The following is an 18888-nucleotide window of genomic DNA, read 5'->3' on the forward strand; positions in this document are numbered from 1 at the left end:
AAATGTTTGTGACCAGTCCCTTGTGTGCATACACACACAGAGAACAGAGAGCACTTTATTACCTAACAGCAGAAAAAACACCATGCCTGTCACAGCCTTAATAACAGCTTATGGAGAACAAGATCACTTGTGGCACTAAAGAAATCAGAGCAAGTATGAGAGGCAAGATTTCCAGGTTTTAATAACTAGAAGAAATTTAGACAATAGTTTGTTGCTTACATTTGTTCACACAATCATTCTGAACCATGCTGCTTTTGGAGAGAAAAAAAGCCTTTCAAAGGACTGTATTTTCTATAACCTAATTTTATTTAGAAAATTCATTTCAAGTTTCCTTTTTCACATTACAGTAAGAACAAGCACCACATTTAAATCATTAGTGAGGTATGGAAGTCTGAGTGAGCTGCTTGTTAAACAGCAGACACGTTAGATAGCACCTATACTCCAGGGCATGCTGATTTCATCCCAGGGATTTAAAAATACCCACGATCACAGGATGACTGAGCCTATGCAATAATGGATAGCAAGTTACCAAAACCCATTCTGCATCCAACTCCAGAATGCAGCAAAGGGAAATCACCCAGCTTGGCAAAACAGTTAGCTCTTGCCACTGGCAAGGCCCAGCTACAACAGATGTGGCTGATCTAGGGTTAACTGGAGTTTGCAGTTATCCACTAGGAATCCTTCCCATGGACCAACTACCCTGAATTCCCAGTATTTCCTATCAGCACAGCACAGAGTTGCTCTTTTATGTTATATTCAGCTGATTACACCTGCAGATCCACATGAGGGATGGAGCTAAACTGAGGTATGACAAATGGGTGGAAGTGAGAAACAGTTGAGTCAGCAGGAATGGTTTTGTAGCAGGGAAATACACAGGAGAATAGAACAAACTTTCCTTGCAACAAGCCCAAGTCAGACTTACAGCACCACTTTCATCATTAGTAGTTCTTGTCTTCAGCAGCCCTGTTCATGTGAGCATGAACAGGTTGTGAGTCACACTGTCTGCACTCCCCTCGTGACAGAAAGGGCTCCTAGTTCCACAACAGAGATGTAGGCACATGAAGTTCTCACTCAGGATCAAGCACAACACCTCACTTTTTATGGCTCTTCACGAACGCAGGGACAGTGAGTGTGCCAGCCTTGACTTCTGCTTGGATTTCAGGTTTGTGCTTTAATGAGAAGACAAGAGCTCGCACCATCCTGCGATACGGAGCGCTAATGAGACGGGAAGAGAGGTGAAAAGCTTCTCGCTCAATATTTTCAGCCAGTGGGTGATCAATCTGAAAACAGCAAAGTATAAAATTAGATCTTTACATTTAACAGGGAGACCAACTGATTGCAATGGGGAGTTTGGTGCTTTTCAGTGTTTCTTCATTAATCAGCTTACATTCAAGGAAATCTACTTCCCATCACAAGTGTAACAGGAAGAGCAATTTAATTCCACCCTAGCAATTAAGCAATAAGGCAATGTGGTCAGTGGCAGGGAACATATCCATATCTCCAGCTGGGTGGCAGTACTTTGCCATCACAACAGGAAGCAACTAGCTTTGGGGATCAAGCTCAACTGCAATTACAAGCTAGGTTCCACTGTCTCCATAAAGCTCACTTTTGATCTTGCTGATATAAGGTACCTTGGATACTATTTTAAACTTGATTCCAACAGCAACTCTAAGACATGCCAAACACTTGGCAACTCTGCCTGGTGCTATAAAGGGAAATGTGGGCTCTCTGTGTGTAGAAGGAGGTGTAATTAACAATGCAGAAAGGGATTTGCTAAATGTTAATTATGCACTTATTGCTTCAACATGTGCCAAAACCTGTAATTTAGCACAGCTCAGAAAAAAAATCCCCCACCCATCAAGAAGTAGTTTTAATTTCACTTCAGCCTTTTGTGATGGGGAATCTCCCATGCTCTGCATGCAGGAGATTCCAGCGTGCCAAGCAGCATTCCTCCAAGTCCTTTGCCCACTCTGGCTTTGCTACTCTTGACTAAACTGCCCCTCTGCTGGGCAGCACTAGAAGCCCCTTGGATCCACTCAGCCCCACCTTCCCTTCTCCTTTTTTGTCACCCTCTCGGGTGTTCCTCATTTGCTGGACCAATGTGGCTCCCCCTTCCTATATATATTGTCTATCTGCTGCTGCAAGCTCCCCTTGCACCTTTGGTGGGAGCTGCAAACTGGAAGGGCGTTTTTCCTTGCTGTGCTTTCAGGTAAGTCCTGACCAGAGGCAATTCTGCTTTATCCAACTCTACTCATTCTAGGGTGGTACCATAGCCTTTATGTTCCTATAGTTCAAGACTTTACCACCAGCCTTGTCATAATGCATAGATGTGCTTTCCAAGAACTAAGCTTGCAGTGGCCTGGCAAAGGTGAGCTCCCACCTTTCTGAGGCATTCTTAAAGCCAACCATCCTTTCATGCTGCCTCAATCCTGATGGACTGGAAGTTGGAGAGATTGCTCTCACAGCTAGCAAACACACAGCTTTGAAACTCTTGAGTGCTTATCACTTGACTTGCCATTTAAAATATAATTAATGGATAAATTAAAAAGGATAATTATGATGGCATTTCATAGACCAAGCAAACTAGTCATTAAGCCTTACAGCAAAGCCCTGTTCATTTACTTAAAGATACCTGCGGGATCTGGTATTTATCTCCACTTTATATACTGTCAACCTTGCCTCTTTGTTTTTGCAATAGATTTAAATTTACAAATGTTTAATTACTTAAATATGAAATACCCAAAAGATCCCAGAGTTGGTTTCACAGCTGTTAAGTAGTAGAAAAAACTTCATGTTCTATTAACTTCTTCCTTCTCTTGTACAAACTGCAGTAGATACACAACTGTTCTGCCGACTGGTTGTGTAGAAGAGAACAAACACACCTCACCTACAATTGGCATGTTTACTTGGTTAGCAACCCCCCCAGAATGATCTACCTTGAAAATAAAGCTACTTATAAATAAGGACATGCAGCAAATCACTGGAAATAGGAACAGATCATCTGGTCTTGTCCTCGCTCTGCAGGCAGGGCCAGCTTTACAGTAACTATGGCTCAAAAAGGTTTGTTTAACTTGTTCCTACAAGAAATAACTCATTGAGCCAAAGACAAACAGATCTGAATGTTACCTCTAGATCCAGGGCTTCACAAAGCAGCTTCCGTGCATTCTTTCTGAAAGCCTCAGTCTTGGGATCGCTCCTGACCTCTATTGAGGGCTTGTTTGAATGGTCTTTGATGAAAGTTCTCCACTCTGTGTAAATCTCTTTGGCAAGGCTGGCCACCTCGTGATCTGAATGCCTGCGCATCTTATTCACTGTGTGACCTGGAAAACAGGAACAGCTCCTTCAGGTCTGGGAGGTGGGCAAAGTAGAAAGGACACCAGTCAAACCGTATCTGTGCTAAAGCAGCCACACACGTTTTGAATTCAAGCAGTGTCAGCAAAACAAGCAGCGCATCGACACAAATGTAAGTACAGAATTATTAGGAATTAAACCTGAAGTTCTCACTCCTTGACTTCTGCGCTGATTTTTGCTTAAGCAATTAGCAAGGAATTGACCTATACATGTGAAAGTTACCTTCCAAGTCACCAAGCTGTGGAGCAGCACTTACATAATACAGGGCTATGTTAATTTTCTACACAGATACTATTATCTGGTGAAAGGTGGTTAAGATTGGCCTACAAAGAATGCTGGTTTTAAAGTGAAACATCCTTAAAGGAAACAATTTTAATATGCAAACACCACGGTGACTCCAAGCAGAATCTTTCCAATCGACAGCGCCTGCCAGTGCAAAAGAGGCTTTGCTGTTAGGAAACAAAAGGGACCTTCTCTCAGTGGGGTACTTCTCTCTGACCACCAGCGCCGTTGGCCAGGAGATGTCACTGTTAGGCTTCGGTGGCTCTTGAGCCCTGCCGCATGCAGGCAAGCACCAGGAAGAGTCTCGGGAAAAGCCTGAATAAGCTGAGTATAGCAAATGAAAGGACAATTCAGAAGCATGGGGAAAGAGGCTGATTGTATCTGCTTTTCTAAGGCAAGGGGGGCTCTCTGAATAGAGATCCAGCTGCTCTAATGCCAAACAAAGGCCAGCGCGACTGTCTCTCATGCCAGGATGCTCTCCACAAGACTGGGAAGGCAGGGACCATGTGGTTTCACATTATCCCTCCCCCAGCTCCCATGAAAAAGAGCCAGGCATTGGGCTGTGTCATTTGCATGGAGCTGCCCATCTGCTGGGGGTTTCTCAGGGTGGATGCAGTAAGCAGTTCTGGGCCAACCTGAGGAGAATTTCTTCCATGTTCAGAGGATTCGGGCAGGTCAAAGGGATGAGCCGCATCCTGGATGGCAAGAGAACACTCAGGTAGAAGGAAAAGGAATAACACAAGCAGGTGCCCAAGAAGAGCTCTTCAAACATCTGACCCACAGGAGGGATGGTGCAGTATTTGGTAATAAGCGGGGGGGAATTTAAGGATAGCTGCCTTTTTCAGTACAAGCTCTGAGAACTGCAGGCTGGATATCAACAGTTTTCTATTGGCAGCTATGCTCATTTCTAAAGAAGCTTGCAAGCTAGTCTCTTCTGTACTGACAAGCCAAGCAGACACAAGACAGCCTAATATTCACAGTTTATATCAGGCAAAATGTACCTATTTTTGTTGAAAGTAACACTTCTTTGGAAGGTATTTTCTTCTTCAGCTCCTCCAAAGCCTCAATCAGATTCTCTTTTGGCTGTCCAGGAAGTTCAAGCATAGATTTCCATCGTTTTATGTCTTCCACGACCACAACTCTCTGGAAAAGAGAAAAGCCATTAGGGAAGTGGAATCTTCTTCTTATAAATAAGGGCACTGGCTTCATCCCAGCTAATGAGGCTGTTATCAACACATGAATTATTGATTACGGCATATGAACCAGCGTACAGAATACATGATGGCCTGGAATGATGGGTACTTGCTTGAGATTAGCAGCCTACTGCAATTGAAGAGTGAAGTAACAAGGGAGCAAAGTGAGATGCTTCACCTTAGTCTGCCAAACTTAGTGCACATAACAGCAAATGCCTGCTAGAAGTGTTTTGAATTTAAGGAGTCCATTGTATAAGCGTCTCTTAATAGAAAAAAGGATTAAGACGGAGGCAGATAATTATGTGTAGTAGCCTGTCAGGATCCGAATCCTGCTCCGCCTGGCTTTGAATTTAAAATAATGCCAGCAGGGAGAGAAACAACGCATTAGGGAACATGAACACAAACCCAAGGACACTGGTCATTTGCAGTGCTCTTCACCCTGCTCCTGCCACAGACCTTGACAGAACAGATCCTTAAGGTCTCTTCCAATGCAAACCATTATGTGATTCTGTGGCCAGAGACAGTGAAGGTCTTATATTTCAGATGTGAGTCATCTTACAAAGATTCGGCAGTGGAATCAGCCCAGTGTTCTATGCACCATTCTTTTGCTTTGTGCCTTACATTAATAAGCTCTTTGGTGCAACAAGTGCTTTCCTATTGTGCTTCTGCAAAGAGATGGCTCAGTGCTACGCAAGTCTTGCATGGTTCCACCATGCAACCAACTGAAGGGCCCTCCTCAAAGGGGAGAGCTGTGAGCCGGCCAGCAGTACTGAAGCTGGCGGTGTCACTTGGCTGTTCCTGACCTGTGCGCCCACCCTGACCATCAGGCAGGAATCATACAGACCCAGCCTGGTTGATGTTGGAAGGGACCTTAAAGCTCATCCTGTTCCAACCCCTGCCACGGGCAGGGGCAGCTTCCACTGGAGCAGCTTGCTCCAAGCCCCTGTGTCCAACCTGGCCTTGAGCACTGCCAGGGATGGGGCAGCCACAGCTTCTCTGGGCACCCTGTGCCAGCGCCTCAGCACCCTTTGCTAAGGAGCCCATATATAACCCATCTCAGGTGAGGAAACCCCTCCCGATGCAGCAGAGCCTTTCCTAACTTCACTTCCCTGTTCCCTCGGAGGATGCTGTCAACACCACACAGATGTCTGTGAACCGGAACCATGTTGAACCCAACGTTCCTCCCGTCACCACGCCGTGCAGAGACCCCTGCCCTGCCCGAGGTGCCTCAGGCTCCTCGGCGGTGCTCCCCCCACCCTTGCGGGCACAGCGCAAGGCCGGGGAAGGCCGCAGCGGGCCCAGTTGCAGCAGCCGGGGCCGCGGGGTGAACACCTCCCCTCAGGCCCGTGAGGCGGGGGCGGGCCGTGCTGCCCGCTCCGCTTCCCCCACCCAGTGCCGGTGACCTGCCTTGAGGGACTCGAGGGTGGCCTGCCGGTACGCGCGGGGGGCCGGCCCGCCCCGGCGGGGGCTCTCCGGGCAGCGGGCCTTGCGCAGCACGAACCGGTCCATGCTCGTCCCGGAAGCCGCCGCTCCGCCCGTTCCGCCGTGTAGTTCCCGCCGGCGCTGAGGCCCTATGAGGTAGCGGGGCTGCCCCGAGGAGAGGACTACAACTCCCAGCATGCCCCGCGCGGCGGGGAGCTGGGGTTACTCTCGTGAGAGCTCCCCGCCCCACCAGTGCGGGCCTGCGGGCGGAGGAAGATGGCGGCGCGGCGGGGTGGCCTCCTCTGCCTGCCTCTCGCCCTGGTGCTCCTGGTGGGTGCCGGCGGCAGCGCTCGGGAGGCTGGGCCGTTGCCTGCTGCCTCGTCCGAGGCTTTTGACTCCGTGCTGGGCAACACGGCGTCGTGTCACCGCGCCTGCCAGCTGACCTACTCCCTGCACACCTACCCCAAGGTACGGGCGGGCCCTGCCTCACGGCGCTCGGCGGGGGGGCCCCTTCCCAGGCCCCTTGCCGGGCTCAGCACCGCTTCCCTGCTCACTCCCTAGCGCAGCGGGTCCTCGTCTCGTTCTCTGCCACTCACCCTCTGCAGCTCCGTCTCGTGTCTTTTCCCTGTTGTGCTCCACAGTGACGGGACATACCGGGGATTCCTCCGCAGGAGGCCTCTCTGAGGCCTGTGCCTTTCGCAAGCAGTGTTGAGGTGTCTTTAAATAGCACAGGGTGCCCAGAGAAGCTGTGGCTGCCCCATCCCTGGCAGTGTTCAAGGCCAGGTTGGACACAGGGGCTTGGAGCAAGCTGCTCTAGTGGAAGGTGTCCCTGCCCGTGGCAGGAGTTGGAACTGGGTGAGCTTTAAGGTCCCTTCCAACACAAACCAGGCTGGTGTTCCATGAAAGAAGCTCATGCTTGTAGTGCTCAGGTGCAGTTAGTAACCTCCTGCTATTCTTCCATGGTGTGTCCTCATCTATGTAGATTCTTGTCCCCGCAAAGTAGGGAATGCAGTGGCTTCTCTAAAGATAGATACTTCATTTTGAAAATAGATGGTTAGGCTGCAGCTTGTAAAAGAATTTCAGCTTTCAAAGCGTGGTTTTGTTACTGCTGGGCAGTTTTGTGGGGTTTGCTGCTTTTTTAACTCCTGTTCTCAAAGAGGCAGCTGTAATTTAACTTAGGCTGGTCCCGTATTCTGGGGAACTAAAACAGTGCTGTGCTCATGACAGGCCAGAGATCCTGAGTCAGGGGACCTGTGTGACACTTGAAGAATGAAGCATAAATGGTGATAAACAAGTAGCTTGTCAGAACCTGCAACCTCTGTTCTGATTCGCTTGCATGGATTTTCTTGCATTTCACGATAAAATACTGAAACAGTGTCTAATGGGACTGTAATTTCATACACCAGAGTCTGCTGTTGGTTCTGGTGTTATATGGCTTTGAAGTGCAGGCTTGAGTGTGGAAAATCTAGGCCTGAAAATGTCATCTTTCCTTGTTCCTTCTTAGCAATGTACTTCATTATCAGCTGTAGCTATGTAGCAAGTTCAGCTCTAAACGATGGGAGCTCTCAGCCTACCTTTGAGATTTCACACAAAGGCAACAGGCAGATTGGTCCCAGTGTCAGGTAACAGGACTTTGCTTCCATGAGGAACCTAAACTGGGCTTTGTGATTCTAGCTGGTATCGGTATCCCCACAGAGAGGGGTAACAGGGAGTTCTGTGGAATACAAGTCAACTTATACCTGTACTTATGGCATATGTACATACAGTGCCTACATGTGATGATATTGAGGAGAAAAAAAACTAAACCTGGGGAATTAGGACTAAGTATTACCATAATATCTTTCCATACTGGTTCGGTGCAATGCTCTCGTTTCTGTTTCAGGACTTGTTCGAGGCAAGTAGATATTTGTGTGATTTTTTTTTCATTGTACATTTCAGTTCTTTGCTGTGTTTTGCTGGTGCTGTTGAATAAGACACTCAGCTCTTCCTTTACATGTAGTGTTTTCTTCTGTTTGTCACAAAGCTCCCAGCTGAATTGAAGCAAATTGGTTTAGTTGTCATTGGAAAATAAGACAGCCTTCATTGAGACTTCTGTGGAACACTGCCGTAGAAATCTGTCTGCTGAAGCTAATTCTGCCTGGATATCATAGAGTGGTTAGGGTGGGAAACCAACCATGTTTTCTGCAACAGCATAGCTACCTCAGCCACCTTGTCAGTGGTGTTAGAGTTAAGTTTTAATTTACGTACACCTTTTTCTACCTTTGTGCTTCAAAGCACGTGAACTTGTGCTCTCAGAGACAAACAATGGCCAGTTCCTTTACAATAGGTTATACAGTGAGGTGTGGTATATTTGGGTTTTGTTAACTTAATTCAGAGCCCGTTTTCCACCTGTACAGCAAATGGCTGCAGTCATTTGAGTGGTTGTTAGTGGTTTTGATGGGTCTGATACATGAGAGGATGTGGTCATAACTAGGAGCAATCATGTAGGAGAGGCTGTGTTTAGTTCTGCAATGTGGAGAGCACTATGTATGGAAAGTGCACATTCCTCCCTTTGGTATTGTGGACAGAAGAAATAGTGGGTGTGGGCTTTCTAGATTGGCATAATTTTAATAGGTGCAGTGAGGAGCAGCTTTTCCCCTTCAGTTCAGTATAATAAATGTGTGTTTGTGGAACTGGTTTGGCAAGTAAGCAGTGACCCAGGGAACTGGAATAGTACATCAGAATGATCTCTTATTTTGGCAGTTCTGTTGTTGTTCTGGTTAGAGTTTGGTAGATGCTTTGTAATGCACTGCCAAAATTAGCCTTTTTTTTGCCCTCTCCCATTCGGTTCTAGTGTTTAAGTTCTGACACGGAAGTTATCTAACCTTTGTAGGGTGAAACATCAGTAAATCTTTTACCCCTTTAAAAGCAAAGTGCAGCTTTGCTTGTGAGTTGTAGGGCTGGAATTACAAAACAGAATTTGCTGTTCCAGGTTTGCCCCACCACAGAATGAAGAGCTCTGAAACAGATCAATGTGTGTGTTAGTGTTCAAGAGCTGTAGCTGGGGTTTTATGTCAGATCGTCCAGAGTCTTGCGTTTAGCTGGCTTCTAGGTCTAGTGGAAGAAAGGGGGATGGTGTTCTGATGGGTAGCTTTTTATAGCACTTAACCAAAAAAATGCTTTGCTTTCTGACAATTTATTCTTGAATGGAGGGATACAAACCTGTTCTTGTGCCTCCCCAGGAAGAGGAGCTGTATGCGTGCCAGCGAGGCTGCAGGCTGTTTTCCATTTGTCAATTTGTGGACGATGGCATTGATTTAAATCGAACCAAACTGGAATGTGACTCAGGTAAGACTTCAGCCCTCCTTCAGCATCCCATAATGTGCACACATAACCGAGGGGGGAGCAGGAAAAGATGTTGTTATATTGGTGGGATTACTTCTGTTGCTTTCTGGTTCTGTTTAACAACTTCTGAAACTTTCTGTATGGGATGTGAAGAAAACAAGCAACTCTTAGGAAAGATTTTCTGTTCTCTGCAAGTTTCTCCTTACCTGAGCCTTAGTGTTGCTGTTTTCCTGACAAGAACTTAAGTATCATCAGTCTCTGTAAATAAATTAGCAATGCTTCATTTTACTATAAGCAGTTTGTCATACAAAATGGCTGGGGGGAAAAGTCCAGTCAAATGAACAGTTTAATAATTCCAAGTTGCAATCAGTCCTGTTTACCATGCCTGGCAAACTCCTATACAAGTGAATTGTTCAGAACACAGATCTTCATGGGCTGTCTGCATTGTAACTTGTGGTCTAGGCTACTTCCTGAGCCTTAGCTACAGCTAAACTCTTGGGAGCAAGGTATGTGTTTTGTTTGAAATACGTTATTAGATACTAATGACTAATTCTCTCAGATTATCTGTGTTAGAGCAGAAATTTCATAGTGGAAATTAAATGTTTCCTATAGTCCATATTAATATTGGGGTTGGAATTGTGTAAAACTTTCATCCAGGCAGCTGATTCACAGTTTTATTCAGAGATTAAGTGGGACATAACCACCCAAAGCAGGAAAGGTAGGAGCTCTCTGTCAATGTTTCTAATACAATTGAGAACTAAGCCAGGACTCAAAAGGAGTCCTGTCAGTAGCTCACAAAAACAAGAGGGATAGTGACTGGCTCTTAGAGCTGATAGAAGGTAGGGAAGTAGACAGCCTGACATGCAGAGATGCTGACGTGCTACAAAACTGGATTAAATACTCTAGAAATGGGCTAATGCTCTAGTCTGTCATACACCGTGTATAGCTGTGATACATCATGTCAGTCTGGTTGTCAAACCATATATGAAAGAGTGCCATAAAAAAGGGTGATGTAGCAATAGACCACATGTAGAGGTAATTGAACAGTTGCTTACTTCCTGGTGTAACTCTCCTTCCTGAAGCTGTTGTCTTTTGCTGGCTTATGTTCTGTTATCTGTTGGTTGGTGCCCTGACTAAATATTCTGTGCTTGGCAAGATGCATCTTGGCTGATCTGCTCAATTCTGTCTTCTGATGCTTCTATATGCCTACAAACACTAGTTTGGTAGCACTTCTACCACGGAATCACTGTTCAGGTGCTAGGAGCTGAACACTCGGATGTTTAGTGGCTGATGCCATGCTTCCTGACAGCTTTTTTGTCCTTATAATGGTCTGTTTGTTCCTGCAGAAAATGGGGAGTGCTGCTGTCCTCTGTATTGCTGCTTGGTTTGATTCTTTAGTTTAGGTAGAACTGCAACATTGTCCACTTAAGCTTTAGGTTTAGGAAGAGCTGTGCCCATGTATTGTCTGCCTGATTTCTCTTTGGTCTTTATGATCTCTAGTGCACAACTAATAGAAGCCATCTGTAAAACAAAGAGTTGACTTCATTCTTCATTAAAAAATGACTCCATAGTACTTCCAGTGCAGTTTCTGTACTCGTCACAGTAGCAGGAAAATGCTCCTCTGATTTTCCTGTCATACCATGACTACTGCCTTTACTTCAAAGGGATTTAATGGACTGATGGTCCCTCTATTCTTTTTAGGATTCCATCTCTGTTCTCTGAGGTAAAAAATCATGTTTTACGTGCTATGTAGAGATAAAAAAATAGGGGCAGTGAGAGGATCAGTGAAAACCTGCATCCCTGAGTTTGGCCAGGGTAGTGTTTCTGATCAGTTGCTGTGACTGCATTCAGATTTCAACCACATCATCTGTCAAAGCTCTGATTCCTTAACCTCCATTAGACCTCAGAGCAAATGCTGCCCTTGGAGTGGTTGCCACATCTTTCCCTGCAAATGGGATTGTCAGTCTTTCAACTGCTGCTTTGTTTCTGATCCAACTTATACTGAAAATGTTTTCTTAACTAAAATGCAGAATTTATCTTCTCATTTGGGGAAATTCTTCCTTGCAGCCTGTACTGAAGCATACTCCCAATCTGATGAACAATATGCTTGCCATCTTGGATGCCAGAACCAATTGCCATTTGCTGAATTAAGGCAAGAGCAAGTAAGTAGATGACATGTTTTTCAAATACCACCTACTTGTTTTCTGTTCAGTGTGTGTGTCTTCTCCCTTTAAAATTTCTTCAAATGGAAAATAAATGTTCCTAAGGACTGCAATGTAGATAATGGGGTAATGGGTGAGCAAGAACAGCATTTCTGTCCTTTTCATATGAAACCAAATGGAAAACCCATGAATGTTGTGCTTGCAGTTAATGTCCCTGATGCCAAGAATTCATCTCCTCTTTCCACTGACACTGGTGAGGTCATTCTGGAGTGACATGATGGATTCAGCTCAGAGCTTCATAACATCCTCATGGACTTTCTACCTTCAAGCAGATGATGGCAAAATTGTCATCTTCCAGGTGCTTGCCTTGTTCATTGAGATTAAGGTGTTCTGGCTGTTAAATGTTTCACTCTGCTCCTTCCAGGCACACAAAAGATTACAGAGCACTATCAGAAGTGTTTAGTTTTTGCTGGTACTTCACTGCCTTTAGAGCTGGGGGAAGGGGATCAAACTTAGGTGAATGGTGCGCGTCTCAAGGTTAACTTCAATATTAGTTCTGTAAATTACCAAGCTTAGTGGGAGCTTGCTAGCAGGATCTTCTCCTAACTTCTGGTTTTGTTTTAGTCAAAGCCAGAAGTACAGTATGTTCCACAGCTTGACCAGGAAACTGGAGATACAAGAGGATCCTTGCCGCTGAGTAAAACAGCTCGTAAGTTGTTCTTTGTGCTTTGAAAGAACAAATGCAAATGTTCCCTGCATGCAGAATAACAGGAAAGTAGTTGCAGGTGGCACATGAAAGCTAACTTTTTAGAAAGCTGAAATAGAAGACTTTTTCACCATGCAGACTGTACTGTGTACGCTTAGCAAAGCCTGTGGTAGAAAGCAGGCTCTGGTGGCAATAGAAACATGCAAGCTAGGACCATTTTTAAAGCTTCCCTTTATGCTCTATGTATAGACAAACTGTGTGGTGTTTGGGTCTCCTCTCTTACTGCTTTCCTGACTGCTGTTTTTGCTGCTGCGTTTCAGCAGACCTACATCCAGGAAGCTCGCAGACGTACAGAGGGCTTTTTGAAGAGCGAGCAAACGACAGCTTTTTCAAGTGTCTCTCTATGTATGTATACTCTAGAATGTCTGTACCTAGTAAGGAGGATAATGGCCTTTCCTCTGCTTGTATGGGGGCACTGTTGCAAGATCTCAAAGTCCTACAAGTCTGTTAGGTTCAGGATGCAGAGCAGTTAAAATTATGTGTCTGTTGCTGCTTCTTTTCCATGCTGGCCCCATGTTTGCAAGCTATTCTGCCAACTTTGATTCTCCTTTCCATTTCAAGTGAACATTGTATTTCCTATGCTGGTTTTTGGGTGTGTTCTGTGAACTGTTTAATCAATACTGGGTTTTGCTTGTTCTTGAGCTCTGGATATGTTTCAGGGCAAAACACTTGTATTTTGCTTTGGGCTTGTCTGATAGGAAAGCCACTGTTATGTCTCATTTCCAGGCTGAAAATACCTAGTGTGTCTTTATTAAAGCTTTACTGAAGATCAGTATGTTGATTCTTCTTTCCTTTACTTTGATTACTTTCTCATTCAGAGTTCACACATGAAGGCTCAGTGAATTTCATGCCAAATATGTAAAAGAAAAATCTGGGTTTAAAGCTAAATGGGCCCAATAAAAAGAATGCAGCAAGTCTTTCAAGTCAGATACTAAATAGGCTTTAGAGTACGCAGGAGCCTGAAGTGGCTGTGTAGCTGGAAGAGCTAGAGGCTAATGAATCAGCAGGAAATGCAGTCAAAATTGAGCCAAACTTTTGGGAGGCTCCATTGTCTTGCATTCAGTATATGAAATCTAGTAACATTCTTTCCATTTCAGAAATTCCAGTTGGATTTTAACCACTACGCTCGTCCTGTCAGTGTTGGTGCTGCTCTGGATTTGTTGTGCAACTGTAGCTACAGCTGTAGAGCAGTATGTTCCATCTGAGGTACTGCTGTTTTATAACTTATAATAGCTTTTATTGTATTAATGATATTACTTTTATGTTCCTGGCTAGAGACTGAGAAATGTTTGGGGAGGTTCAACTAGAAAGTGGTTGAGTGCTTCTTTGTGTGTTATTTAAATGATGATTTTATAGCTGAGCAGTTCTTGCTCCTTCCCGAGGCTGATGGGGGCTTTGAGCCTTACTCAGACAGCACAGATGTCTTTTGGTTTGTAGCATTCTCCTCTCGACAACCTTCAGATTACTCTTAACACATGGAGGATGCTTTTGATTTCTCTGGGAATGAAGCTATACTGAGGGTCGGATGGTGTAGGTGGAAGGCAGCATGGGTTTAATCCAGGAGGATCAGGAGTGGGAACAGAAGTGACAGCATGTTACTGGTGTTACACAGGCACTGTATCTACTGTTCTCGCAGATTTAATACTTTCTTTTGGATGCAAATCTTGTGCTAGCCATGAATTTCAGATGGTAGAGAAAGTCTGGGTTCACTTGTATTGAAGGGCTGCAGCCATCAGAACCAGGAATAAAGTTGTATAATGAAATGCGTTTTATTCCCAGTAGGGAGAATCTTTGTCTGAAACTAAATTGTTTCACTCTTCCAGAAGCTGAGCATCTATGGAGATCTGGAATACATGAATGAACAAAAACTGAACAGATACCCATCCTCTGCACTCGTTGTGGTTCGATGCAAGACTGAGGAACATGAAGAAGCAGGACCTCTTCCTACAAAAGTCAACCTGGCTCAATCAGCAATTTAAATAAGCCTCCACTGGATCTAATAGACTAATCCTAACAGAGCAAGCAACTCCTGATTGATTGTGGTGGTTCTTCAGATAAGAAGCTTAGCAGCCAGTCTTTAAATGCAAATAAAGTTACAGAATCAACACACGTCATGGGATTTTGTTTTCAGCTAGTAGTCAAGATTCAGACATCTTGAATTTGTTTGTTTCCAGACCTAGTCACTTTTCACTGGTGTTTGCTGCGTGTCTTTGTGCTTACAGAACCTGTAAGCTGCTTTCCATACTTCTGCCATGACACTTTCCAACCTGTTTGTGTGTTCTACGATGTAATGTGTACATTCAGAGTTAGCTTTGTAAAGGTATGAGACATTTTAAATAGGCAGGAGATGCCTTTTTAGTGTTGCACTTTCTGTTGTAGCTAAAAGAAAATACTATAAAACTATCTGTTGAATTTTTGTTCTTGCTCATCTTCATGCACAGGCAACCCTGGCTCCAAAACCAGAAATATATATATATTTGTTTCCCTACAGCGCGGCAATATCCAAGATGGAAACATTTGTGAGGTGCTGTAGGCTAGAGCTCGGTTTGTGGAAGATGGAACTCTGTTAAAACCTATGGACATACCCCTTCACACCCAGAGAACATACCGTGGTCAATTCCTTTGTCAAACTTTAGCCTTTAAGTCTTAAATTGCTTGTAAAGTTAGCACCTGTGTTTTCTGAAGAAATCCTTCCTTCTGTTCTTGGTTACCTGCTCCAGTCTTGTAACCTCATTTCCAGAAGCAAGGTGATTCCTGAGAAATGAGAACAGACCAATAAAATTGACTGTATAGAAGATGTTGACTATATAGCTTTTTGCTGTGGTGAATTGTTGACTGCACGTACTCAGCATGAAAGCCTGTCTGTAGCGTTCCTCTCGTGGCGGTGTGACCTGATTTTGCTCTATGATTCACCAACACAACTAACAATGTCCCTCTTATTTCTAAAGCAGTTTTTGTGGCTCTCTGCTTTGAGGAGATCACTGTGTGCTGGTTCCTAAAGTACTAGCAATTTGGGGAGTGCATGTGAATGATTTTGGGGTCTCTGAAAGCTGGCTAGAATGCATGGTTTCTAACTCATGATATTTTGGTGATTATACAGAATTCCTTTGAAGCTTTAAAAACCTTCCAACAGTACATCCTGGTGTTTTGAATTCTGGTGAGAACTGAAGGGGAAATGGGTTCAGACTTAAACAGGGGCAGTTCAGGTTAGATATAAGGAAGTTCTTTACTGTCAGGGTGGTGAGGCACTGGCACAGGTTGCCCAGAGAAGTAGTGAATGCTCTATCCCTGGCAGTGTTCAAGGCCAGGTTGGACAGAGCCTCGGGTGACATGGTCTGGTGTGAGGTGTCCCTGCCCATGGCAGGGGGTTGGAACTTGGTGGTCCTAAGGTCTTTTCCAACCCAAACCGTTCTATGATTGTATGATTCTGTGGTTCTGGAGGATGCAGTGGAGCGTTCCCTCACTGTTGAAAGTGGTTCAGTAGTCATTCCTAATTGGGCTGGTGGTTGTGTAACTACAGAGGATGGAGCTTTGCAGGGCCATTAAGCAGGAATGTGCATTAGTGGCCTGCACAGAGCTGCTGGACACCCTCAGAAGCACTCCCTGGGTTTTGTGTCAATGAGTTAGCATTGAGCCATGCTTGTTTTAAGGAGGCTTCTATCAATGTGCAGACATTGCAATCTGAAGTCTTAAATGAGTGGTATCTCTTCATTCTAAATTCTTCAGTGGGACAATGTGGTGGCCCAGAAATGTGGGTGCCAGCAGCCACTGACAGGTACCTTTGTGTGTACCATGGCGTTATTGCAAAGGCCTCGAGCGTGACGACTGGTGTGGTGGCTTTGGAACACTGCTCACTTGCATGATAGCAGGGGTGGGAAATCCCTCTCTCTGCAGCAGTGATTCAGCCAAGCCGTCTATTTCTGCTCAAGCAGTGAAAGCTCAGTACAGAGCCCTGGGCTGGTGCAGCATGCCAGTATTCTGCTTTGAGCAGCGTCGGATGTGATGTGTGCCATGGATGTTCAGCGATTACTGTGTAAATATGGGCTTTATTTCAGCGGTTGTTGCCTGTCTCCTTAGCGCTGTGTTGTTTGGGATTGCCTTTCCAGAAGAGACTTTGTCAATCCCAGTTTTTCTAACTGAGGAGCTATCATAGACGTGTTTTCCAGCCTGTATAAATGTTTTCCTTTCCTATTACACGTAGTTGCAGAGGGAGTATTACAGCTTCACGAAAACATGGCTATTTGCCTGTTTCAAATGTGTGCAGTTACAACCTCCCTTGTGTTGATGACTTGATTTCACGAAGCTTTCTCTTCCAAAAGGTTTGACTTCGTTGCTTACACTCCTAGCTTTGACTTCAACAACTTCTGCTTCCATTTGGCGTTCTATCTGCCTACCGCCAGGGGAGAACGCTCGAGTTTTACGTGTTTTGCCTTTTGTTCTCTGTTTAATGACATTTCAGCCAAGTGATCTGTGCGGCGAAGCCAGTGATTCTGTGACGCTGTTAGGTCACAGGAAACTGTGCCTGTGGCAATCTGTCACTTGGCACTTCTGCTTTGAGAGCCAGCCAGAGCCTGAAGAATTCGTTCGGTGCTGTACGTGTAAGCTCTTGTCATCTTCCCTCAGTGAAATCAGATACCAGCGAGGCTGCCGTGATGGAGCTGTTTCCCAGGATTTCTAACCTAAATGGACTATTTAAGCTGTCTTGGCATTTGACTTTGCAAACTGGCCTGTCCCACTCGTTTGTTGTTAAATGACTTCCTGACATCTTCATTTGCAGGCGCTGCCGGTGGGGTTTGATCTCTGCTCAAGACCACTGTCTAAATGAAGGGCTTTAAATGACCGAGATTGCAGGAGGGAAGCGTTTCATATTCTCTTTAGGATGTGTGCAATTGAACTGGTATCAGGTTTGAAATGGAATCGTCTTGACACAAATGAGGCAGCGCTCTCAAGTGTGTGCGATGCATTGCAGGCAGAAACAGCCATGGTACGTGGGGGAGGACTGGGGTTTTCTTTAGGTGCTAGAATTAGCAGTAGTCTCCTGTCATACTGAATAGCTTGCTCTGTGTCTCCTCTTCAGCTTCTCAGGTCTTTGGCACAGATCTCTGTCATTACTTTGATTTCAGAAGGGTTTGCATTTGTTACCTCATTCTCATGGCCTCCTCGTTCTGAACTACAAGCTGTCTTTGGTGTGGGGTAACTGCTCTAAAACCCAACTGCCCTGGCTGGCTACAGCTGAGCTTTATAGTCTTGGTGTAGAAAATAGGCAGACAGAGACATTTGCCTGGCCTGGCTTTTAAATGGGACTCTTAGCAGGCTCACCATCACTTAATAAGCTGTATGAAGGCTCAAAATAGTCCTTCTGTATCAAGATTAGAACCAAAAACTTTAAAGAGATCTAGAATTTAAGGTGCACAGGTTTTAACCCTTCATCTGTCCCTCCTTCCGTGTTGTAGCAAGTGCCCATACTTGCAGACTGTTTGCTACTGGGTGTTTGGTGTTTTCACCCCAAATTACCCTTGAAATGGGAGAGTTTTAGTGATGTATTCGTGTGAGAAGCTTCTGCTTTGTTGAAATCAGTGTTGCCATGCTGAAGGAGTTGCTCCTAAAAGACGATTTGGCCTGAACAGGGGAGTGCAGGGTTGGCAGGTGCCCTTGTCAAGGGGCATGTATTAACTCCATGAGACTGAGTTTGTGTGGGGATGGAGAGGGAAGTAGCTGTGATTGTTCCTCCATGTCAGGCATAACCCGGTCCTTTGAATCAATTCAAGGCAGCTGTCTCAAGGCCAACTTACATGCAGTATAGCTGCCAGCTCCTCTATGAAGCCCTGGTAAGCTAGTTTTGCTAGTGCTTGAGGAGTAATTGTGATCTTTTAGGTAGCACCAGTTCGGAGGCACTTGAGACCTGTGGACCCTCCTGCAAGCAAGAGCAACGTGGGTTCCTCAAACCCATGACGCCAGTGCTTTTCCTCCTTCCTACCCCCTTGACAGAGCTGCCTGCTCACATCATTTCATCCTCGAAGCTCCATAGCTGCACTGTGTGTGCTGTGCTGAGCCCTGCAGCCAGTTTGGAAGGCTGCAGCCTATTTTGGAGTTCATGTTAGCTATGGGCTGAGCTGCTAAGAGTTACTGCAGGCCTGTAAATTTATGTATGCAAGTAAAAGAGAGGATTCCTGGAGGATTTATTAATGCCTTGCTCATTGCCCAGGCAGGGAAGCTGTTCCAGATGGTTGAATCCTGCACGGCTCTGCAAAGGACCCATCATCTTGTGTGAGTCTGGGCTGATGCTGCTTGGAGGTCAGCATTGTCTTGGGAAAGAGGTGGGGAGAAAGGAGACTTGGTGCAGATGGGGGCTGGAACTGGATGATCTTAAGGTTCTTTCCACCCCTAC

At 45.3% G+C, this 18888-nt stretch overlaps 2 protein-coding genes across 4 annotated transcripts; one reads left to right on the forward strand and one right to left on the reverse strand.

Annotated features, from left to right (window-relative positions):
- Positions 1–283: 283 nt before the first annotated feature.
- On the reverse strand, positions 284–6377 carry TCEANC2 (transcription elongation factor A N-terminal and central domain containing 2). Its single transcript, XM_065673295.1, has 4 exons — positions 6234–6377; positions 4635–4776; positions 3127–3320; positions 284–1280 (listed from the first exon to the last, which is right to left on the reverse strand). Exons 1-4 carry the CDS (start codon positions 6333–6335, stop codon positions 1092–1094), a joined length of 627 nt encoding a protein of 208 aa, XP_065529367.1. The 5' UTR covers positions 6336–6377; the 3' UTR covers positions 284–1091.
- Positions 6378–6480: 103 nt separating this feature from the next.
- TMEM59 (transmembrane protein 59) lies at positions 6481–15295 on the forward strand. Of its 3 annotated transcripts, none has more exons than XM_065673294.1 (8): positions 6481–6716; positions 9470–9575; positions 11640–11734; positions 11940–12092; positions 12359–12443; positions 12761–12845; positions 13598–13706; positions 14327–15295. In XM_065673294.1, the coding sequence occupies exons 1-8, from the start codon at positions 6525–6527 to the stop codon at positions 14477–14479; spliced, it is 978 nt and encodes a 325-aa protein (XP_065529366.1). In that variant the 5' UTR covers positions 6481–6524; the 3' UTR covers positions 14480–15295. The 3 variants fall into 3 exon arrangements, with proteins under 3 accessions (XP_065529366.1, XP_065529365.1, XP_065529363.1); XM_065673293.1 differs by having other exon boundaries at positions 12764–12845; positions 14324–15295; XM_065673291.1 differs by having other exon boundaries at positions 6482–6716; positions 14324–15295.
- Positions 15296–18888: the final 3593 nt, after the last annotated feature.

Source organism: Lathamus discolor, chromosome 3, assembly GCF_037157495.1.
Source record: "Lathamus discolor isolate bLatDis1 chromosome 3, bLatDis1.hap1, whole genome shotgun sequence".
In the NCBI taxonomy this organism is placed as follows: Eukaryota; Metazoa; Chordata; class Aves; order Psittaciformes; family Psittacidae; genus Lathamus; species Lathamus discolor.

Excerpts from the sequence above, each read along its gene's own strand:
- TCEANC2 (XM_065673295.1), bottom strand. The coding sequence starts at position 6,335 with ATGGACCGGTTCGTGCTGCGCAAGGCCCGCTGCCCGGAGAGCCCCCGC. Across the intron at positions 3,321-4,634 it reads GTTACTTTCAACAAAAATAG|GTCACACAGTGAATAAGATG; the intron begins GTACATTTTGCC and ends CCTGTTTTCCAG. Across the intron at positions 1,281-3,126 it reads GTGAAGCCCTGGATCTAGAG|ATTGATCACCCACTGGCTGA; the intron begins GTAACATTCAGA and ends TGCTGTTTTCAG.
- TMEM59 (XM_065673291.1), top strand. The coding sequence starts at position 6,525 with ATGGCGGCGCGGCGGGGTGGCCTCCTCTGCCTGCCTCTCGCCCTGGTG. Across the intron at positions 12,093-12,358 it reads GCAAAATTGTCATCTTCCAG|TCAAAGCCAGAAGTACAGTA; the intron begins GTGCTTGCCTTG and ends GTTTTGTTTTAG. Across the intron at positions 12,444-12,760 it reads GCCGCTGAGTAAAACAGCTC|CAGACCTACATCCAGGAAGC; the intron begins GTAAGTTGTTCT and ends GCTGCGTTTCAG.